The 21403-nt window shown below is 37.1% G+C and overlaps 1 protein-coding gene across 1 annotated transcript in view; it reads left to right on the top strand.

Moving 5' to 3' along the window:
* The first annotated feature begins 386 nt into the window (after positions 1-386).
* LOC138315187 (tonsoku-like protein) overlaps positions 387-21403 on the top strand; it is a 28765-nt gene continuing 7748 nt past the window's right edge. The window contains exons 1-21 of the mRNA XM_069256002.1: positions 387-515; positions 2079-2174; positions 2532-2924; positions 3076-3148; positions 3671-3842; positions 4166-4277; positions 4697-4842; positions 6075-6227; positions 6722-6847; positions 7733-7919; positions 9493-9572; positions 9912-9992; positions 10251-10487; positions 10743-10866; positions 11591-11741; positions 12281-12334; positions 15309-16091; positions 16314-16470; positions 17505-17583; positions 19106-19255; positions 20854-21011. Of these exons, the coding sequence (XP_069112103.1) occupies positions 485-515; positions 2079-2174; positions 2532-2924; positions 3076-3148; positions 3671-3842; positions 4166-4277; positions 4697-4842; positions 6075-6227; positions 6722-6847; positions 7733-7919; positions 9493-9572; positions 9912-9992; positions 10251-10487; positions 10743-10866; positions 11591-11741; positions 12281-12334; positions 15309-16091; positions 16314-16470; positions 17505-17583; positions 19106-19255; positions 20854-21011 (3543 nt within the window). The 5' untranslated portion in view covers positions 387-484. The remainder of the gene's footprint in view (positions 516-2078; positions 2175-2531; positions 2925-3075; positions 3149-3670; positions 3843-4165; positions 4278-4696; positions 4843-6074; positions 6228-6721; positions 6848-7732; positions 7920-9492; positions 9573-9911; positions 9993-10250; positions 10488-10742; positions 10867-11590; positions 11742-12280; positions 12335-15308; positions 16092-16313; positions 16471-17504; positions 17584-19105; positions 19256-20853; positions 21012-21403) is intronic.

Genomic DNA, 21403 nt, shown 5'->3' with positions numbered 1-21403 from the left:
AATTTAAAGATATTAATACTAATATATTAAATTAAACTATATTAAACCAATAATAAGGGGTGATTAAGTTTGTGATTTTTTACGGACACTGGGAGAGTGGAGGTTGGCCTAGAGGAACATAATCTAATCTGAGAGACATTAAAGCATCGATGAAATCAGAACTGGACATGACAGTATACACCATCACTTCCATAATTCATGTAGCTGTAGCAGGGCATGAAATTACTGAAATTGTATGCTCACCTTGCGGGAAAAATCAACTAGGCCTAGGCCTACATGCTAGGCACAAAAAACCTGAATCTCGTATCTCCTCGGAGTCATTTACAAGCTTGGAAAATATTACCGTTTCGCTCTTCGGATAAAAGCATTCAAGAGACCAGAAGGTTTTTGTCTACTCGCCGCGCATGCGTATTACATTATCCCGGGAAAAACAATCGACGTAAAAACCGATTATTGATGCTAAAAGTGGACTTTTCTCGGCGGAATGAGTATCAATGGCAACAGAGAAGTAGAAAGTAAACCAAATAATCGAATTTAAAGATATTAATACTAATAGTGAAAGTATATGCTTGTTACGATGAAAAATATTCTACAAAGTACAAACCACTGCTCTTGATCAGTTGATGAACTGATGAGGATCAAACTTAAAATAATTACAGCTGATTTAAACTTATGATGTCCCATTTCCTTGAAACAGAATCATTGTTCTCTTAATTATTCATGCTATATAACAGCATGCAGTATGATTCCAACTTGTTTATAGAATCGTATGAAATTGAGTAGTAACTTTTCCAGATCTAAAAATTTTTCATATCTAAGACTATGATCCAAGCCTTGAGGCTTGTGAAAGGCACATCCAAATGACTGAAATATTATGTTACAACGGTGAATCCCATGCTTTATGTTAGCAGTATTCAAGATTCAAATTTGCATGGATAAGAATAGCTGCAATATTGTAGCTCAAATGACTTTTTGACAGAAAATGGTGTCGTCTCCGAAAGATATACTAGCTATATAGGCTGGTACGTATATTCGTTCTAGGATAAGAAACTCTGATTTCCGTCAGAGAAAATGAGCAAAACATCCTTCATTTAGTTTTTTTTTTTTTTTTTTTTGTTGTTGGGGGGGGGGGGGTGGATATTTCCTTATGTGTACACTCAGACTTAATTACTTGATCTCATAATTCAATGGTGTTTTTTATACCATTAATTGTGATGAAGAATATATAGATATAGTGTGTGCCATACCATATAGTTTCTTCATATGTAGAAGAACAGGGAAAATAGACATTCCTGTTGAGTGCCCAGACCAGGAATCGAACCCGGGTCTCCGGCGTGGAAATCTACGACTCTACCGACTGAGCCAAAAAAGCATGCTCTGTCAGCTGAGCTACAGAGACCTTATTTAACACTATTTACAAGCCACAGGGACCCGCTCCTTTTACACTACTCCCCCTGTTTTTCTTGAGATTTCCTAAATCTCAACCCGAGACTCTTTAACCACCTACCATGGGTTATTTAGTTGGGCGCCAATGTAGAAGAACAGGGAAAATAGACATTCCTGTTGAGTGCCAAGACCAGGAATCGAACCTGTGTCTCCGACGTGGAAATCTAGGGCTCTACCGACTGAGCCAAAGAAGCATGCTCCGTCAGCTGAGCGACAGAGACCGTATTTAACAATATTTACAAGCCACACCGAACCATTGTTCAGATTAGTCAAGGGCGAACCAACACACTCGCATGTAGTTATAAATACCCTAGCGACAAATGATCAAAGTGATGACAATATGTTATGATGTTTATACATGTACATATCTTATTTGTTGTCTGATTTTCTCCAGGTAGATCAAGTACGTACATATACCTATTATGGGATATCAGACTTTACATATACTAGCTTACCATTACTCAACTCGCCAGTTTATTTTTTTTCATCATGCTATGGCAAAAAAAGCCTGTTATAGTGCGGTGTATTTACTAATAACTGAACTTGCATAACTTATTCGTTCTACAAGTTCTTACAATTTATAACCTGATCGAAGTCGAGATGTATCATTAGCATCTTGTTTTAATTTTCAGAATTGAAAAGAGACAAAGAAAAGGCAGCACAAAAGAATAACTTAAAAGAGGTAGCATCAATCTGTCACTGCATTGGAGAATTATTGGCAAATAATGGTATGTGCTATAGCTGTTGTATAGTGTAAATCAGTTAAATTACGTCTATTAATATATATATTGTTGTGTTAAAAAATGAAAAAAGAATGTAGAGTATATATCAGTTCCAGTGAAAATTTGATGTGGGACATTTCGATGACTAGCATGATACACACACTCACCTTTATCTGACAAATGACCAGGTAGCAGAACATGATAAGTACACAAGTTGAAGAACAATGGTCAGTATCAATTTCGGCACTGCTAAATGTGTAACACTATATGCTACAGCATGGTAATGGGCCGAAATGACCTGTTCTTGTTACTCTTTTAATTGCTTAGTTAAAAAATAACATTTTTTGTGATTTATCTATCAAGGAAAATATGAGGCAGCAATTACAGAGCATGAGACAGAATTGTCCATTCATGAATCACTTGAAGACCAGATTGGATGTGCAGTGGCATGTCGGAAAATTGGCGAATGCTACTGTCTGCAGGAAAAATACAACAAGGCCTTGAAGTTACAGCAGCGCCATCTTGATCTGGCCGTAGCTTGTGAGAATCAGCTGGAGGAACAAAGGGCATGGGCAACCATAGGCAGGACCTACCTGTTCCAGATTGAAACAGCCAAAGGAAAAGATGTGGTCGGAAACGCAATCAAGCGTGGCAAAGAAGCTTTTTTCAAAAGTCTCCAAGTGTTGGAAAAACTCCAGCACTCAGTTACAAACACTGAGTATATGGAGATGAAAGCTCGACTTTATTTAAACCTAGGTAAGGCCAAAATTATCCTCATTGCTTTCCAGACTACTATAAGGTTTTAGTTTTCTTTTCCTTTTTTATTTGTCATAAAGTGAATGAAATGGCCAAATTATTATATTTCCTATTACTATCCAGTGTAAAGGATCGTCTATTTATTCCACAGGCCTTGTATTTGACAGCAGTGGGGACCTACAACAATGTGCAGAGTTCATGAAGAAAGCTATCAACATTGCACAGTATGTACAATATCAGTCAAGGGATCTGAGCATTGTTATTGTTGTCTGATAGTTTCTTATTTAAAATAATACATCAATACTGTAGTATCTTAGAAACAAGTGATGAAGGAAGGTAGTTTTATGTCTCATGCCCTAAGTGTGGATATATTGCAGTGGTGTAAGCCACAAATATGTTTGGCTAGTTGATTTGGTGTCAGAGATTGTCAGTTTTAGGCCTTGATAGTGTACAAGTCATAATTGTCTTCCTTCGCCACTAAGATATCATCTGATAATTATTAAAACTCAATGTATCATGTGTTGTTGATCTGAAGATTAGATTCAAATTTCCTGTCAAAATTGTTTCCATTGATGTACAGTAAATTATTAAAAGTGTCCTACATACATACTTTATACATGTTAGTTATATATGAAAATCAAATATGCCGAAGACAGAAGTTGTCACAGATTGAAATAAAAGGATATCATTAGATAGTCAAATGTTCAATTATTTTCCCTATCATTTTTTGTTGCTGAATTTAATAGGAAGCACAGTCTCCATAGTGATTTGTACCGATGTCAGGTCTCGTTAGCCAGTATGTATCAGAGGGGAGATAACTTGAGCCAAGCACTGCGCTATCTGGAGGCTGCCCACAAATCAGCAATCAAACTCAAGGACAAATCACTAGAGAATGAAGTCTATTCCCAGAAGGCTATTGTAAGTCATATATGGTAATCTTTGTCAATTTTTATAAAGGCTTGATATACTTGTCTTTTTGAAATATTTCATAATATCGAAACAAATTCAGTTATCAAAAGATTTCTGTTAAGAAGCAAACTATGAAAAACAGATTTAATTCTAAAACATTCTCAAGTTTAGACTTTATAGCCAATCACAAATGACGTTACACAATTGTGTTACATCATATTTGATTTGCTAAGCAAAAATTGAAGTCACACATACACATACATATTTAAGTCAGACTGTTTCACAATCCTCGAGCCAGGCTAGTTTTATTTTTTGTAATTGTGATGTTGTAGGTATGTCTGTTATTGGGAGACTACAATAGCAGCAAACACTCACTGAAGAAAGCTTATAAACTACAGGCCTTCCAGGAGGAGAAAAACAGACTGATGAAAATCTTTAGAGCAGGTTTAAATATTTGTGTTGGCTAAAAATTCAGTTTGCATGCATTTCTGTAAGAAATTCTTTAATAGAATGCCAAAACCATTGTAAAACAGGGTGGTTTGTACCTCAATTGCCATTCTTATACAACAAAAATGTTAGTTAACTGTTTTTGAAGACTGAAGGAAAACATCAAGCACAAGATTTATCTCTTAAGATTGATTCTGCAATTTACTTACATGGATTTAGTGTCAGAAATTATGTACAGTGAATATATAAGATACCTATGCAGGAAGCTCAAAAATTTATATTCCTTTTGGTAATAGTTTTCTTTGATTGAAACAAGGATAGCTAAAATTAGGTGTATTTATTAGTTAGAGCTATAAACATACTTGTGTCAGGTAAATGTTAATAGTGTATATTTGTCTTATTTCTCCCATAATTAGTGTGCAAGATTGATGAGGCTGCTTTGTCACTTTCTGAATTGAATGATGGAGAGATGGCAAAGAAATTGAAGCTGTTTGAAGTGATGGGGGACTCTTCAGCAGAATTAGGAATTTTCCGTCGTGCGTTAGTCTACTACAACTCAATGGTGAGCAATGGTAGTCATGTGAGAAGTTAATGGTGGGTGTACAAGTGGTAAAAGATATCAACTCAATACAGTGAACCAATTTTCTTTCGCAGGTTTTAAAATAGAGGATATCTCTTGTTTCAGTATTTCATTGAGTGAGGTGGAAACGTTGATTTTTTTCATCAGTGCGAGCAAGAAACAATTATTCTTCTATTTACAGAAGACCATCAATACTAGTTCCACCAAAGGTTATTCCGCCATTTGCCCTTAATATTATTATGTCATATTTTGTGAACATTTTAGCACACAAACTGATGAGGTAACAATCTAAATGATATTTTCATTGTCGATGCTGCATTCGGATTGGTCAAAAGCGAGTGAAAATATCAAAATTGATATTTTCACTGGAGTGAAGTACAGTATATCGCATTTATGTTCACCTTAAAGCCTTATATTTCACTGCAAAAATGTAATGAATTTTGCAGTTTTCATTGCAAAACTGCAAAGATTTACTTTAGCTGATTTAAATATTAATGGAAATACATTTTAATATGTTGAGAGAGGAAATAATTCACAGACAAATTTGTTCAAAATTTACTTAGATTGTGAAATTCACAAAAGTAAATCACACATGAAAAAAGGTATGATAACAGTATGTTTTAATTGGATGAGTACAACTTTATCTGCAGTTACAGTAATGTACATAAATCTGTCCATGATAGATATAATTGAATCAAAGTTAAGAGCTGAAATAGAAAAGTCATTGAATGTATATCAAAGGGATATCATCTGTACAATACCTCTTGAAATTAGATTTTCTTATTTTGTTTGGTACCGAGAGGTGAGAGGGTGTGTTGTATCGTACACTTACCAAAGTAGCTCCTTAATTATGACCTACTGCTTTGACCATTGACGTACATTATAGGAAAAAAACTTATCTTATTGTGCCCAATCTTTTATACATAATATGCAATGACAGATAGTCTTCATCAAAGTGCTTTGGAAAGAAAAGATGATATTTTGTGCCAAGTGTAGTATAAATTGTATATAAATCTTAACCATTTCATTATCAAACAGTGCTAAAGAAATGACAGCGACTACAAAATAACTAATGCAATTATGAATACATTCATTAATTGTCATTGTCCTGAAGTCATTGTTCATATAAGGCAATTATATTGCAGATTTATGTACAGTAACCTAACACATATCTTTAATACATATATATTTCAGTGTTTATTTCTTATTTGTAGCTGGAATGTGCTGAGGCCATGCAGAAACCCATGAAAGAGATGATTCCAATTTATGTGTCACTTGCCCAGACATATGCCGACGACAAACAATTCACTCAAGCTATTGAATATTACAACAAGGAACTAATCTGTCGTAAGGACGATCAGGAACAGGTTTGTGAAATAAATTATAGGTTTAGCCTTACTCGGATCATTATATGTATAGGCCTCTACCTAGAAATGCTCCATTGGCTTAATTATGAAAGTACAAAATTTAGTATATTAATGGGACTAATTTATGTACCACATAATACCAAATAACATTTGTGCAGGACTATTGTTTCTTTTGGTGATGGAATGACACTAAAAGATGATATCCCATGCTTAAATCATTTCAACAGGAAAATTACAAAGAGTTTTATTTTATTACCACTAGAGATAAGTATTTGAAATTTATCACTTTATCTAACTTCAGTTTACTAAGCTTCGTCAATGAATTGGGGTCATGTAGTGTAACCCATGTGTGCTTTTTCTTGTCCTGTCTTGTTGTAGCACTTTATATTGAGGCATATATAAGAAATTAAAGTCATGTTAAGTTTAATCATCTTATAAAAATTGTATTCAAAATTTGATTGGTGTCTTCAGACTTATTTTCATATTATTTTCAGATGTGCCGTACTTGGTTGAACATTGCTGACTGTCAGGAGCAGAGAGGTGACAAGTATGGAGTTGTTAGTGATACCCTTGTCAAAGGCTTCCACTGTGCTAAAGAAGCCAAACACAGGAGACTGCAGGCATGTACAGAGTAAAAACGAATATACGTACCCGGCCAGCTTTACCATTCGGCCGGGTATGAATCGGTCCCTATGTGTCGTAGTGGAGCACTGCCTCCGAAAATCACTCGGGCACAGTTTTCTATACTTTTATGTAGGTTTCCATTTATTTTATGCGTATTCATGCATTTACATATTATTTTTGTCCAAAACAAACATAACTACCATTCTTAATATCTACCGTACCGCTTTCACGGCGTCATATTCACAATTTCTGGACTTGCCGTAAAAATTCCCTTCAGAAAGACCTTCATATGTATTACGTAAAAAAATAATGCCTTGGTGGGAATTTGATAATCTATGTGGTTCAGTTTTATTGCCTAGTAAGTAAGCGATATCGAACAAGTAAGATGAAATGCAAATAAACGTTTTATAACGATTTGCGTAATCATTACTTTGCTCCATTAGCAGTCATAGGCACCAATTGTAGCTCTAAAGACGACACCATTTTCTGTCTAAAAGTCTTTTGAGCTACAATATTGCAGCTAGTACAGAGTATTTATAAATATGTCCTTGTGACGTTAAAAGTTGATACAGATGGACCAGTGGATCTAGTTTTATCACTTGCTATGAAAATAAAGACTTATTTCAGCAAGTTAAAGAATTAATCCTTTATATATTGTGTTAAGGAAATGTTACAGGTTGATTTTAACTCTCGTGTCATACACATTTATACATCGTAAATTAAATTCCCAATTGTCATTTTTTTGTTTATTATTTTGGTTACTTGCAAAAAGTAGATGACATGTACTTATTGCTATTATTTGGTAGCTGGTTCTGCTCAGAAGTTTCTGTGTGATTACCCGTTTATCCAATCATGATATTGATGTTGCTTTGTTGCTGTAGGTACATGTTTTAAAGACTCTAATGGAGGTCCAGAAAGCCTACAAACAATCTACCAAACAAGTGGAGGAGAAATGTCAACATCTGAAGGAGAAGTATGATGTTAGCAGTGACTTGTCGGAGGAAGAGATTCAGGATTCACAGGAGTCTGATGATGATAACATCAGTATTGACCAGTTGACAGAGTCAGGTATAAGATAAAGCTAGTGATGGAAGGCATATCAGCCTGTGATATAAGTCATCAATCATTATAAGCGACAAAGGGATCTTTCCCAAATTTCATATGTAGGTTCCCCTAATTGTGCATATTGCATTTTGGAACTGATCGGTTAACAAGATGACCGACAAGCAGGCATCTTGATTTTTGTTAGTTGAAAATTTTTTACCCCTATTTCTCAAAATGTACTGAAGGGATCTGTCTCAAATTTCATAGGTAGGTGCCCTAATGAACCTAGTTGTGCATATTGCGTTTTGATGGGTGACCGAAATGGTCATCTTGGATTTTGCTAGTTAAACTAAACTTTATTACTGATGATGGTGGGCTATTCAAATCGCCTTTCGTCTGCAGTCCGGCCGGCCGTTAACAATTCTTGTTACTGCTATTTCTGAAAAAGTACTAAAGGGATCTTTTTCAAACTTGATGTATAGGTTCTCCAAGGGCCCTAGTTGTATATATTGATTGCTTTTTGGGACCAATCGGTCAACAAGATGGCCGCCAGGCAGCCATCTTGGATTTTGATAATTAAAGTTTGTTACTGCTATTTCTCAGAAAGCACTGAAGGGATCTTTCTCAGGTTTCATATGTAGGTTCCCCTAGGACCCTAGTTGTGCATATTGCATTTTAGGACTGATCGGTCAACAAAATGGTTGACCAGCCGCCATCTTGGATTTGATAATTACCGCTATTTCTCAGAAATTACTAAAGGGATCTCTCTGAAATTCCATATGTAGATTCCCCTAAGGCCCTAGTAGTGCATAGTACCTTTTGGACTGATTTGTCAACAAGATGACCAACCAGCTGCTGCCATCTTGGATTTCATTGTTGAAATTTGTTATCGCTGTTTCTCAGAAAGTATATAAGAGGAGATGTCTCAACTTTTCAATGTAGTTTGTTTGTAAAAAATTTGAAAAGCAGGGTAAATATCCCTCTTTCCATTGTCAGACATAGATCATTCTTTGGTGGACGCCAAGATCCCTCTGGGATCTCTTGTTTATTTTACATTGATTGCAATGCAAGTGTGCGAAGGGTCTCAATGGGAGGAAACTGGAGTGCCCGAAGAAAACACATGTGATCGGGCAGGTGACCCCTAACCTTTTCACATCCATGTGGGGGATCGAACCCCGGCCGGCTAGGTGAAAGGCGGGCGGCTTAACCACTACACCATCTGATCACCCTTTTGATAATTGAAAATTGTTACCGCATCAGAAGTTATGATCTGTTTGAAGTTCTGAGTCAAATAGATCTTTTGATTGGATTAATTTTTAGAATCAAAATTTTCTAAAATCAATTATAAAAAAGATGATCTGCTAGGCCCATTTAGGTAATTGAGTGGAAAATTTATTTCGTTTGTTTTTGTAATCAAGAATTATTACATAATAAAAGATATAAGAAAAATAATAAGATTTGAGATGAGAAACATCTGTGAAAATACAGATAAAAACAGACAATGCAAATTGTTAAAAATTGACCAACCCTAAGAAATACAATGCCGTTGAAATAATTGAAGAGGTAGTTCAATTTTTGACCATTTGATTACTTTTAGAAAAAAGCTCAGATGAGGAAGAAAGTACAAACCGAGCAACAGCCCCAATCCGTGGAGTTGCAAGGAGAGTGACTACAAAGGTAAGTCTGTCGTCCTCAATGGAAAAATCTCCCAGAAACTCTGACAGAACTCTGACAGGTGATACTGATAAGCATTGGAGTATTTTCAGCGAAAAAGCACTGCTACAGTATATTGACCAACAAATGAAAAAATTATGAACAAACGTTTATGATGCAGTGAAGTCAATTGTGGTGTATGATATATAAAAAATTCCTCAAAGGTTCAGAGTAATGCAAGTATATGAAGACACTTTAAAGTAAACGCAAAATGCTGAAACTTGCAATACCAACTTTTAGATAGTAGTTTCACTAGTTTGTGACAGACAGTGCTTTATCTGAATTATTATGTATATCTTCCAGAGAAATGAAAAGGGTGAAACACCATTACATCGAGCTTGCATAGAGGGAAATCTGAAAAAAGTGAAGAAACTTATCGAACAGGTAAATTAAAAGAAATCTGCATGTGGCCAAATTACAGGAATTATATCGGCATAGAAACATATTGAAGTAAGGTGCTTATGAAAGAATATTACATGAAAATGAATTTTTTGTGCGAAGGATATGAAAACGAAATGTTTGTGTGTACAGGATGTATGATGAAGTTTCTGTATGTAGATTGTTAATCGGTATCGTCGGTTTTAATGATATCGAAATTATATATACAAGTAGGATATATTTCCAATCGTGTAAATGTTATAGGGCCATCCAGTGAATCCACGTGACTACTGCGGCTGGACACCACTCCACGAGGCGGCCAACCATGACTATTGTGAGGTAGTCTCCTTCCTGTTAGAGCATGGAGCGGCGGTGAATGACCGCGGTGGACAGCATTGTGGTGGGGTTACACCTCTGATAGACGCAGCCAATTGTGGTAACCTAGAAGTGATGAGAGTACTGATACAACACAAGGCTAACATATTGGCCAAAGACGACGAGGTACAAGGATCTTAAATAATGATTGTGCTTCATATTATATCAACAAAATGTCACTAACAATAAATGATAATCATACTGTAGACACAAATGTAATTAAATGCTGCCAGCATAGTATTTTTGTATGATTTTAATACTCTGACAAGGTTGAAAAGATAAATATAAAAATTTGTAACAAAGTAACTAATCATATCATTATAATTTGATATCCCCAATTTGTTTTGATGTTATGGGTTAACCAGGGTATATCTATTGCAGGGTAACACAGCTCTGTCATGCCTTCGACAGTGGCGTGAGCGGTGTGACAATGCCTTGGACAATCAGGTACTGATGGCTTATGAAGAGCTTCATGAATTGCTGAGTTCTCGGATTGGAGAAAGAGGTAATACATATAATGCTAATACTTCTCTTCTGGATGATGGAAGTATAATGTGGTGTTGCATTGAATTGTGGCATTGTTGCTTTGAAAAAAAAAAGAAGATGAAAAAATCAGAATATTGAGAATTATTCTTTGTTATGATCAAACTATCCTGGCCTTAAAGTACTTTGAACACATTAAAGTACAGCTGATTTATAATTGTTGGTCACAGATGTTTGTTAATATAATTAAGTATAATTACTGAACAAACATTTTTCTTAACCTTTAATGTACAAAATGTAGTTGGAATGGGCCTTCGAAATGCGGATACACGGACAAATAAGTAAAACAAGTCCGCATTTTCTAAGATTTAATACCCCCCTCCCTTCTATCCCAAGAAAAAAAATAACAAAGTATGCAAACATTTTGATCATTATTTTTGTCATTGTGACCAAAAATTTAGTTTACATTTTCAGAGTTTTTTTAATTTGTATACAAACATTTTCAAGTTTTTTAAACAAAGAACAAGAGAAAATTTGGTATGGACCTGTAAACTACTTGATATTAAATTAGGTTGTCTCAATTATCCAAGTCCAACAAAGTTCCACTGTATATCGCAAAATGAAGGCAAAACTATATAGCCAATAATTAGGTCCTTTCTGGTGATCCTTAGGTATATGGAAGTTGTGATTGAAATAACTTTGAAATATTGGTTATTTTTACATCACTTAGTCTTGCACTGTTTCAGTATCAGTGACATCAGTTCACAAACCTCAGGATATGTCTTTAGAATTGCCTAACCTGTTAGAAAAAAACCAAGATAGTGCCTGTACCTCACCAGAGATGGTTTCCCTCTGTCGACCTGCTCGGACGAAGAAAAAAAGAAGTGTTAACATGAGGTAACATTTCTTTATTATCTTCAAATGTTTCAATTTTACTGATTCTTGCCTGTCATCTGTAATTTTTCCACTTCACTTCTTTTCTATTATTTCTAACCAACTTTCTCCATGATGTACTTTTATAGAGTGAATCACAAATAGCAGAATTATTTGGTGACATTTTCTTAGATATTCCCTGTCAGATACACACTTCTTATAAGTGCATAAAATCTACACATGTAGATGGTGACTTAAATGTCTCATGTATTAGTCTTATCTTTGAGAACCTCTGACTTCTATGTCTATGTCGTCAACACAAAATATGATGATGTGTCCTTTTTGACAGTGCATCTCATCTTATTCCATGTCTTTAGTCGAACATGCTCACTACTTTTAAAATGTGGACATGCTGTTCTTTGCTCTTAGCAAATGGAACTGCCTAGAAGTAACAACTTTAATTTTCTCATTTGTTAATAAGTAGTTGATTTTTCACATCAGAATTCATCACTTGTCACTTAAAAAAAATCCCTGTTTATAATCTTTTTCTGCTTTAATTTCAGGAGAACAATGTCATCAGACGAGTCTGGTGAGAGTGATACAGATTATCCTAGCAGGTAATTATCATTGCATACTATATTATTCCCCTGAAAAGTAAAGTTAAAAAATTGAAATGTTATGTTAACTAATAAAAATTGTTCCTTTTTGTATCATAGATATTCATAGTTGAATGCAAAGGTTAGTGTTATATGTGGATGATAAAAATAATGTTACCAAGAAGAATTCAGGCTTGTTTATCCTTCGTCCGTGAAACTGTACAAGATTTTGTCTCAGCTGTCAGTCAGTCAATCTCTCCTCATAAAGTTTGTCAGCGCTCCCGCTCTCAATTATCATCAGATTATTACCAAATTTAACATAAGTAAAGATAATCAAACATTAAGATAAGCTCCAATTTCATACTGATTGGGTCAAGGTCAAGATCACTTACTTTTATTTAGGGCTGGAACGATACAGGTGGTGGGCGTAACTATTATTTAGGGCTGAGACGATACAGGTGGTGGGTGTAACTATTATTTAGGACTGGGACGATACAGGTGGTGGGCGTAGCAATTATTTAGGACTGGGACGATACAGGTGGTGGGCGTAACTATTATTTAGGACTGGTACGAGACAGGTGGTGGGCGTAACTATTATTTAGGGCTGAGACGATACAGGTGGTGAGCGTAACTATTATTTAGGACTGGGACGATACAGGTGGTGGGCGTAACTATTATTTAGGACTGGGACGATACAGGTGGTGGGCGTAACTATTATTTAGGGCTGGGACGATACAGGTGGTGGGCGTAACTATTATTTAGGGCTGGGACGATACAGGTGGTGGGCGTAACTATTATTTAGGGCTGGGACGATACAGGTGGTGGGCGTAACTATTATTTAGGGCTGGGACGATACAGGTGGTGGGCGTAACTATTATTTAGGGCTGGGACGATACAGGTGGTGGGCGTAACTATTATTTAGGGCTGGGACGATACAGGTGGTGGGCGTAACTATTATTTAGGACTGGGTCGATACAGGTGGTGGGCATAACTATTATTAGCTCACCTGGTCCGAAGGACCGAGGTGAGCTTATGGGATACCGCAGCGTCCGTCGTCCGTCGTCAATCAACTTCTTCTCCATAACCGCTGGTCAGATTTCAACAAAATTTGACTGGTAGCATCCTTATGGGCTACTAACTGAAAATTGTACAAATGATGGGGCTGATCCCCCGGGGGCCTGAGGGGCGGGGCCAAAAGGGGTCAATTTGGCTATTTCCATATAAACGACTTCTTCTCTGAAACTAAGCATGGTATAGCACCCATAATGCAATTTTAGCATCCTTATAGGGTGGGGATTCAAAATTGTACAAATGATGGGGCTGACCCCCCCGGGGGCCTGAGGGGCGGGGTCAAAAGGGGCCAATTTGGCTATTTCCATATAAACGACTTCTTCTCTGAAACTAAGCATGGTATAGCATCCATAATACAATGGTAGCATCCTTATAGTGTGGGGATTCAAAATTGTGCAAATGATAGGGCTGACCCCCCGGGGGCTTGAGGGGCGGGGTCAATTTGGCTATTTCCATATAAATGACTTCTTCTCTGCAACTAAGCATGGTATAGCACCCATAATGCAATGGTAGCATCCTTATAGGGTGGGGATTCCAAATTGTGCAAATGATAGGGCTGACACCCGGGGGCCTGAGGGGCGGGGTCAAAAGTGGTCAATTTCCATATAAATGACTTTTTCTCTGCAACTTAACATTGGATTACGCTCATAATGCAATGGTTACATCCTTATAGGGTTTGGATTCAAAATTTTGCAAATGATGGGGCTGACCCCCCGGGGGCCTGAAGGGTGGGGTCAAAAGGGGTTAATTTAGCTATTTCCATATAAACGACTTCTTCTCTGCAACTAAAAATGGAAGAGCACTTATGATGCAATGGTTGCATCCTTATAGGGTTGGGATTGAAATTGTACAAATGATAGGGCTGACCCCCGGGGCCTTAGACGGCAATAGATGCGAGGTCAAAAAGGTCAATTAGGCTACTACTTTCATATAAATTACTTTGTCTCTGAACATTTGTATTGGATAGCATATTTGTATGGTATCAATAGCATCATTGTATGGTTGTGATTCAAAATTAAACTTTGGGAGTCAATTTTGCTTATTTTTCTAATTGTCAGAGTCTTGTGATAATTACTAACAAAAAACCAGGTGAGCGATACAGGCCCTCTGGGCCTCTTGTTTAGGACTGGGACGATACAGGTGGTGGGCGTAACTATTATTTAGGACTGGGACATGCTGTTATCCCAGGATGGTGTAGTTTTAAGATGTGTCCTCATGTTTGTGACATTACCATTATATGGCATCGTTATTTTACATTCTCTGCATATCGTTTTAGTTTTATCGAGTGTCCTAACACCATTCACACTGTTGACAGGAAAACCAAAGAATGTCCAAACTTCTGAAAGCCAAAGAATGTCCAAACTTCTGACTTACTCGTTATCAGTGAGATAATATCACTTGCTTCATTATCGACCATTAACTACTTGCAAACTTTCGATTTTCTAAAATCGGATGTGGATTGCTGATTCAGATTTCGCATGATACACTATGCAATACAAGTTTATCGATGAGCGTAATGTAATGCTGCGCATCACCAAAAATCGATATATCATCCCGGCCCTACTATTATTTCTAATTTTAGAAATATGTTATCAGCTATGATGGCTCGATATCCTAACATAACTTTACAGATGTGCAGGGAAATCAAATCATCCTGGAAACTATGAATTTTAAGGTTATCAGGCCTCAGGATCATGAAACAATCTTAGTCCGAAACTGTCTTAAGTTTAGAGTAGACTTAGCCAATCAAAGATGACGTTACAAAAAGTTAGGTCATTTCTGGTTGGCTCAGTCTAAACATAAGTCTATTAAAGATTGTTTCACGATCCTGGAGCCAGATGAAATATCAGAAAAGAAAAATTTACAATTGATTTTACTTCTGTGATGGATTCGTTGAGAATTTTTTTTTTTTTTTTTTTTTTAGAAATAAGGTGTCATCTCCAGCACCACCACCACCAGAAGATGATGATAGTGAGGAAATGTATCCTAACCCTTTGTCACAAGTTCCTGATACATCTAACGCCACTCAGTCTTACAGACAGGCTATACATCAGGTCGGGAGCAGTGCCGTACGTCGCAAAACTTCACAACCCTCGAGTCGCACTTCACGTCACAGCAAAGATTCTACTGCCTTGATATCGGCTGATGACTTTGTGGACGATGATTGGTTAATTGATGACCTTCAGCCAATGAAACGACGTAGGATTGACGTAGGAAATGTATTTTCTACAAATGGTACTAGAACTAAAAGTTCCCAGAAGGAGAAAAGGAATGTGATAAACTCAGATAGTGAGGAGGACACAACAATGGGTGATACGGAGAACACAGTGTTATCTGACTCCCAAAGCATTGCAAGTTTACCAGCAGATATAGACAATGACGATATGATGCTGATGAGTGAGGATTTCCCTGATGAATTACCTCCTCTTACTTTACCAAGTTCACGGATCAATAAACCCAATGTTCTTTCACCATTGCCTGACAATACTGTCACAGGTTCACGAACTGTGAACAGTAAGCCACGACAAATGAGGTTGACTCAGTTTGCTGTGCGACAATCAGACAGCTCACAATCCTTCACTCCGTCAGAGATAACTTCTCAGACAAATAGTGTTGGTGTGTCCTCAACTCCAGCAGCCGTTGGTCAGGTGATGAGGGTCAAGGTCAGGGTTAAGGATAAACTTTTGCTGGTGCCTGCTCCTAATGGGTAAGACCAGATAGCTTTTATGTATGAATTAAGTGATGGAAAAGCCTGTATAATTCTGGAGAAACTATTGAGGCTAGAGCTGGAGCTGAATTGATATTGAATGTAGTATTAGGTTATTCACTAATTGTATGTTGATGTTTAGAGGACATAGTCTGACATTTCAAAACCAGAAAAATATTTTACTTTGTAGAATCATTTAATTGTTGGTTTTGTGATTGACAGTGGGGAAGGTAAGACTATTGGATGGCTTGCCCAGGAGTCATCCCAGAGATACTACAGTTTGTGTGGACTACGACCCTTTCTTACTCTCACAACAAAAGATGGAGCTTTTCTCGCACCTGATGACCCCATTAGTCTTGTCCTTTCAGCTGATGAGGAGGTAAGCATGAAATTCATTGACTAGTAGATTAGAAACATAGATTCATTTTGTCCATCTCTGTAGTCTGTAGGAATAACAGAAGACCGACTAATTCTTTTAAACTACTGGAGGGATACTTCTACCTTATTTAGAGTTATGCCCCTTTGATACAAAACAGTTGACCAGCTAATCCTTCTGAACTACTTTATGGTTATAATCCTTATAAGTGTGGAGATGTGCTTAATCTATATCGGAACAAGATACCTCAACCTTAAGAGTTATGCCCCTTTGTTACAAAAAGGAGTGGCTGGCACAGAGTATAACTTGGCCTCCTTGCTGACAATTCTATTTTTTAGCTCGCCTCTTGAAGAAAGAGGGACATATGGAATCACGTTAGCATCAACATTGGAAATCCTAGGTTAAGTTTTTGGTGCAAGTGTTGTAATACTGTTATCTGTCATAACTGACGTTGATTTCTACAATGATTTTGAATTATAATTGTTGTGATGAGTATGGAGAATAACGTAAAGGGAGAAGATGCTGAATTTTGAGAATTTTAAGAGGCCCCAATGGGCTGAAAAGTTACTTTGTGTAATGACATTGCTATATTTTATAATACTATAATACTGATAAATTATAAGAAACCTGAAATAAATATAAAATTTAAAGAGGCGAGTTTTGCTGTTCTCAAACAGCTCCTGTTTTAAATCTTTTTAACTATAACAGCTATATAATAATTAAGGACGAACTTGGAATTTTTAATTAAATAAACCTTCAACTTTCCTGTCGAAAATACCACTGACATTATAGCAGGCTATCTTGTAACTATAGTTTACATATACTTCAAAAGTTATTGCCCATACCATAAGTGGTTAGCTAGTAGGAGTCTGACACCTCAACCTCTCTGCCATGATGCTGCATGGTCAATCTAGAATTGGAACATTTGTTTTGCAAAAGCAATATTCATAAGTTCAGCATGATAGCTGAAATTGAAACCATATTATATGATAATGCGTTGTTGTTTCATTGAAAGAAGAATTCATTGTGTCTTTCAGGTCCAAGGCAGTGTGGATAACTGGGATATGCCACCCTTACCTGAGCGGTATGACCAAGCTTGCAGAACTCTCCAGACAGGTATCCAAAAGCTACTCCTATATATGTATATCATAGGGAAATATGAGTCAAACCTGTCTACAACATTTACTAAAAGGGATGCAGTAAAAATAACACTAGGGACAGGGCTTAAAAATTGTGTGCCAAAAACGAATGCTGCATGGAAAAAATGAAGGATTTTGAGAATTTCAAGAGGCCCAATAGGCCAAAGGTAACAGTTTAATGTTTTCCATAACAACTGACATCGATTTCTGAATCGATATTGGATTATGTAATATGTTGTTATAGATATTTACAATCATTTTAAGGATGAAACACAGGATTTTCAGAATTTCATGTAACCCAGCAGGCAAAAATCGCATGGTGAAGATCTTAGCTCGTTAACTGCTGCCAGATGTGATCTTCACTGTTCTCAAACAGCTCTTGATGAGGGGCTTTGACAATTTTTAGTTCACCTGGCCCGAAGGGCCGGTGAGCTTATGTCATGGTGCGGCGTCCGTCTGTCCGTCAACATTTCCTTTAAATCGCTACTAGTCATAGAGTTCTGCATGGATTGTAACCAAATTAGGCCACAAACATCCTTGGAGGAGGGGGAACAGAATTTGTATACATTTTGGCTCTGGCCCCCGGGGGGCAGGAGGGGCGGGACCCAATAGGGGAAATAAAGGTAAATTCTTTAAATCGCTACTTGTCCTAGAGTTCTGCATGGATGATAACCAAATTTGGCCACAAACATCCTTGGGGGAAGTGGAACAGAATTTTTATAAATTTTGGCTCTGATCCCCCAGGGGCAGGAGGGGCGGGGCCCAATAGGGGAAATAGAGGTAAATCCTTTAAATCGCTACTAGTCATAAAGTTCTACACGGAATGTAACCAAATTTGGCCACAAACATCCTTGGGGGAAGGGGAACAGAACATGAACAAATTTTGGCTCTGGTTCCCTGGGGGCAGGAGGGGCAGGGCCCAATAGGGGAAATAGAGGTAAATCCTTTAAATCGCTACTAGCCATAGAGTTCTGAATGGAATGTAACCAAATTAGGCCACAAACATCCTTTGTGGAAGGGGAACAGAAATTGTATAAATTTTGGCTCTGGCCCCCGGGGGGCAGGACGGATGGGGCCCAATAGGGGAAATAGAGGTAAATCCTATAAATCGCTACTTGTCCTAGAGTTTTGCTTGGATTGTGACCAAATTTGGCCATAAACATCCTTGGGGGAAAGGGAATAGAATTTGTATAAATTTTGGCTCTGACCCCCTGGGGGCAGGAGGGGTGGGGCCCAATAGGGGATTTAGAGGTTAATATTAAAATTCCTTCAGAAAAGAAACAATGAACCTGTATTCAGAACATTACTTGGCATTACAAACCAGGTGAGCGATACAGGACCTCTGGGCCTCTTGTTATTTATTAACAATAATTGTCATTGCATTTGTACAAATATACTTTTTGTCAGCTGCAAATGTTTAAGAACTAACTGAAGATAAATGAAGTTTGTTGTATATTTATTAGTTTATGGCAGTAATTGATATATGTGTTGTGTTTTAGTGAGCTACAGAAATGTGCGGACCATCCTACAAACCTGTGATTCCGGTGGTAACCTAGAACTACAGAATCTGGCTCTTAGTCCTGCCCAGGTCATCCCGGTGTTCAGAGCTATACAATGTCAGTCTAATCTTAAGGATCTCAACCTTACAGGTATGTCTGTGCCAAAATGGTCTAAAGCATACCTGTCCATACTTCAGGTTTCTACTGCATTTGTCCATTTTCCATGCAGTGCCTCTCAGTATCACTGATTTGAGGCTGGTTTAAGACATGACAGATTTTTTTCAACAATTTAGGTATGACAGATTGCGCACTCCAAACAAACAAAGCAATTGTATATGAATACATACAGTGTAATCGTGGCCCACATTAGGGCTGCCACGATACGGCAGAAGGGTACCACAATATATTGTGATACACAACAACTGTATTGTGATATGTATTGCAATATTTTGACCTTAACATATGTGGTGTCTATTTTGTATATATTCCATAATAAAAACACCCTTTACATTATACAAACATACAGTGCTATGTTATATAGTTTTACATTGATTTGAATCGTGTTGTTGAGTAACAGAAATGTTCAAATGTGAGTTTCTTGTTTTAAAAAATACGAGTCTGTTTGTGAAAATGCAAGGCTACAGACGATCGTAACCTAATAATGCAATAACTAAACATGATAGTTTACACTTTTGAACCTAAATAATGAACAAATTTAAGTACAATTGTCCTGGCAAAATAAGCTTACGATCGTGAAACTTCAAAGGGCTGATCAACTTGCAGTGTTGTTTTGACACGTGTAGGAATTCGAAAATGGCGGCAGACGATGAAGCCTGAAATAGCTGGCAAAATCCCTGCAGCCATATATTCACCGGGCCTTAAATGTGTTTAGAGAATTATATATTCCGGTATTGTTGATTGATGGAGCAAATCAGCTTGATAATATTTCAGAAACTAGCCTAATGTCATATTGTTGATATTCAACGTCATGCAAATGTTTGAATCATTTGAACATTATACACGTTAGTTACAAACATTTGACCGACATCTGAATCGAATGAAAACGAAAGGGATACCCACATGGCTTCATATTATCGGAAAGGAAAACAATTACAACTTGCTGGTTTTGTTTTAATGACAGGACGTTTTAATTATATCAAATTAATGAAATTATGATACTAAGAAAATATATCGTAAAAAACCGGTACAGGTAAACTGTATCGCGGTACAATATTTTTTGGTGGTGCATTGCAATACCCCAATATACCGGTGAACCGCGACTGCCCTAGCCCACATTGTAGGTAATATCATCAATCATGATGTGTAGTGGATGGACTTGTGCTCATGTCAATCTAAATATTTGAATGCGGGGGGGGGGGGGGGGGGGGGGAATTTCCTACGTTAAGGTTGTGACAACAACATCTCAACCTTTTAGTGAATTAATGAAGGTTCACCTTGTAACTTTTAACATTTATGACTTACTCATCAGGTTCTGTTTTGCTTGGTTCACTGGCTTGTCTAAGTAAGATGATGTATCACATGTCACTGTTTTGCTGTCACTATGGTTTCTAGAGCAACACTTTTAATGTTACATTTATAAATCAATTGTAATTAAAGTTAGTAGTGTGCCTTATAACCTGTAACTGAGCTTGGTTTCTTTACGATGGAGTAGAGAAGAAATTGATTGATAATCAGTAGCTGTATAATCTGTTGTAATTTCTATATTCAATGTGTTCTGATGTTGACAGGAAATCGTGTAGGAGATATGGGACTGGAGGGACTGCTTAATGTGTTGAGTTCTCTACCAAACCTTACCTGTCTATGTCTGGCTGGTAACAGAATCACCAGTGTAGGTGTCAAACAGTTGGGAGATACTCTCTTAAGGGCAGATGGAGCTAAATTACAGGTAATTCATCATTAGAATACCACAATTGATGGCGCTATGCTACGCTACTATACTACACTTATCACCAGTATGACAGCTCAGCCAAACACTCATTTCCATGATGTCACTGTATAGAACCAAATTATTTGAAAATGAGAACTCTTTAGGTTTGGAGGGGAATAGTGATCATTGAAAATGGCTGCGCCATAGCCTGTTACTATGGCAACAAATACATCAATGACAAGTCATACAGGTGTTTGGATCAGAAACAGGTACTAAACAATACAGTAATATGTTTCAGATTTTAGAAATTAGCTCGTTACAGTTTACAGCAGTATTTAATGCCATTATTGTTTATATATGTGCCTTCCACAAAGTATTTGCAACCATCAGTCTGATTGGCTAGCTGTAAA

The sequence above is a fragment of the Argopecten irradians genome, chromosome 2 (assembly GCF_041381155.1).
Source record: "Argopecten irradians isolate NY chromosome 2, Ai_NY, whole genome shotgun sequence".
Taxonomy (NCBI): Eukaryota; Metazoa; Mollusca; class Bivalvia; order Pectinida; family Pectinidae; genus Argopecten; species Argopecten irradians.
Note: the sequence above shows the minus strand (reverse complement) of the source record. Positions and strands in the feature narration are given on the sequence as shown.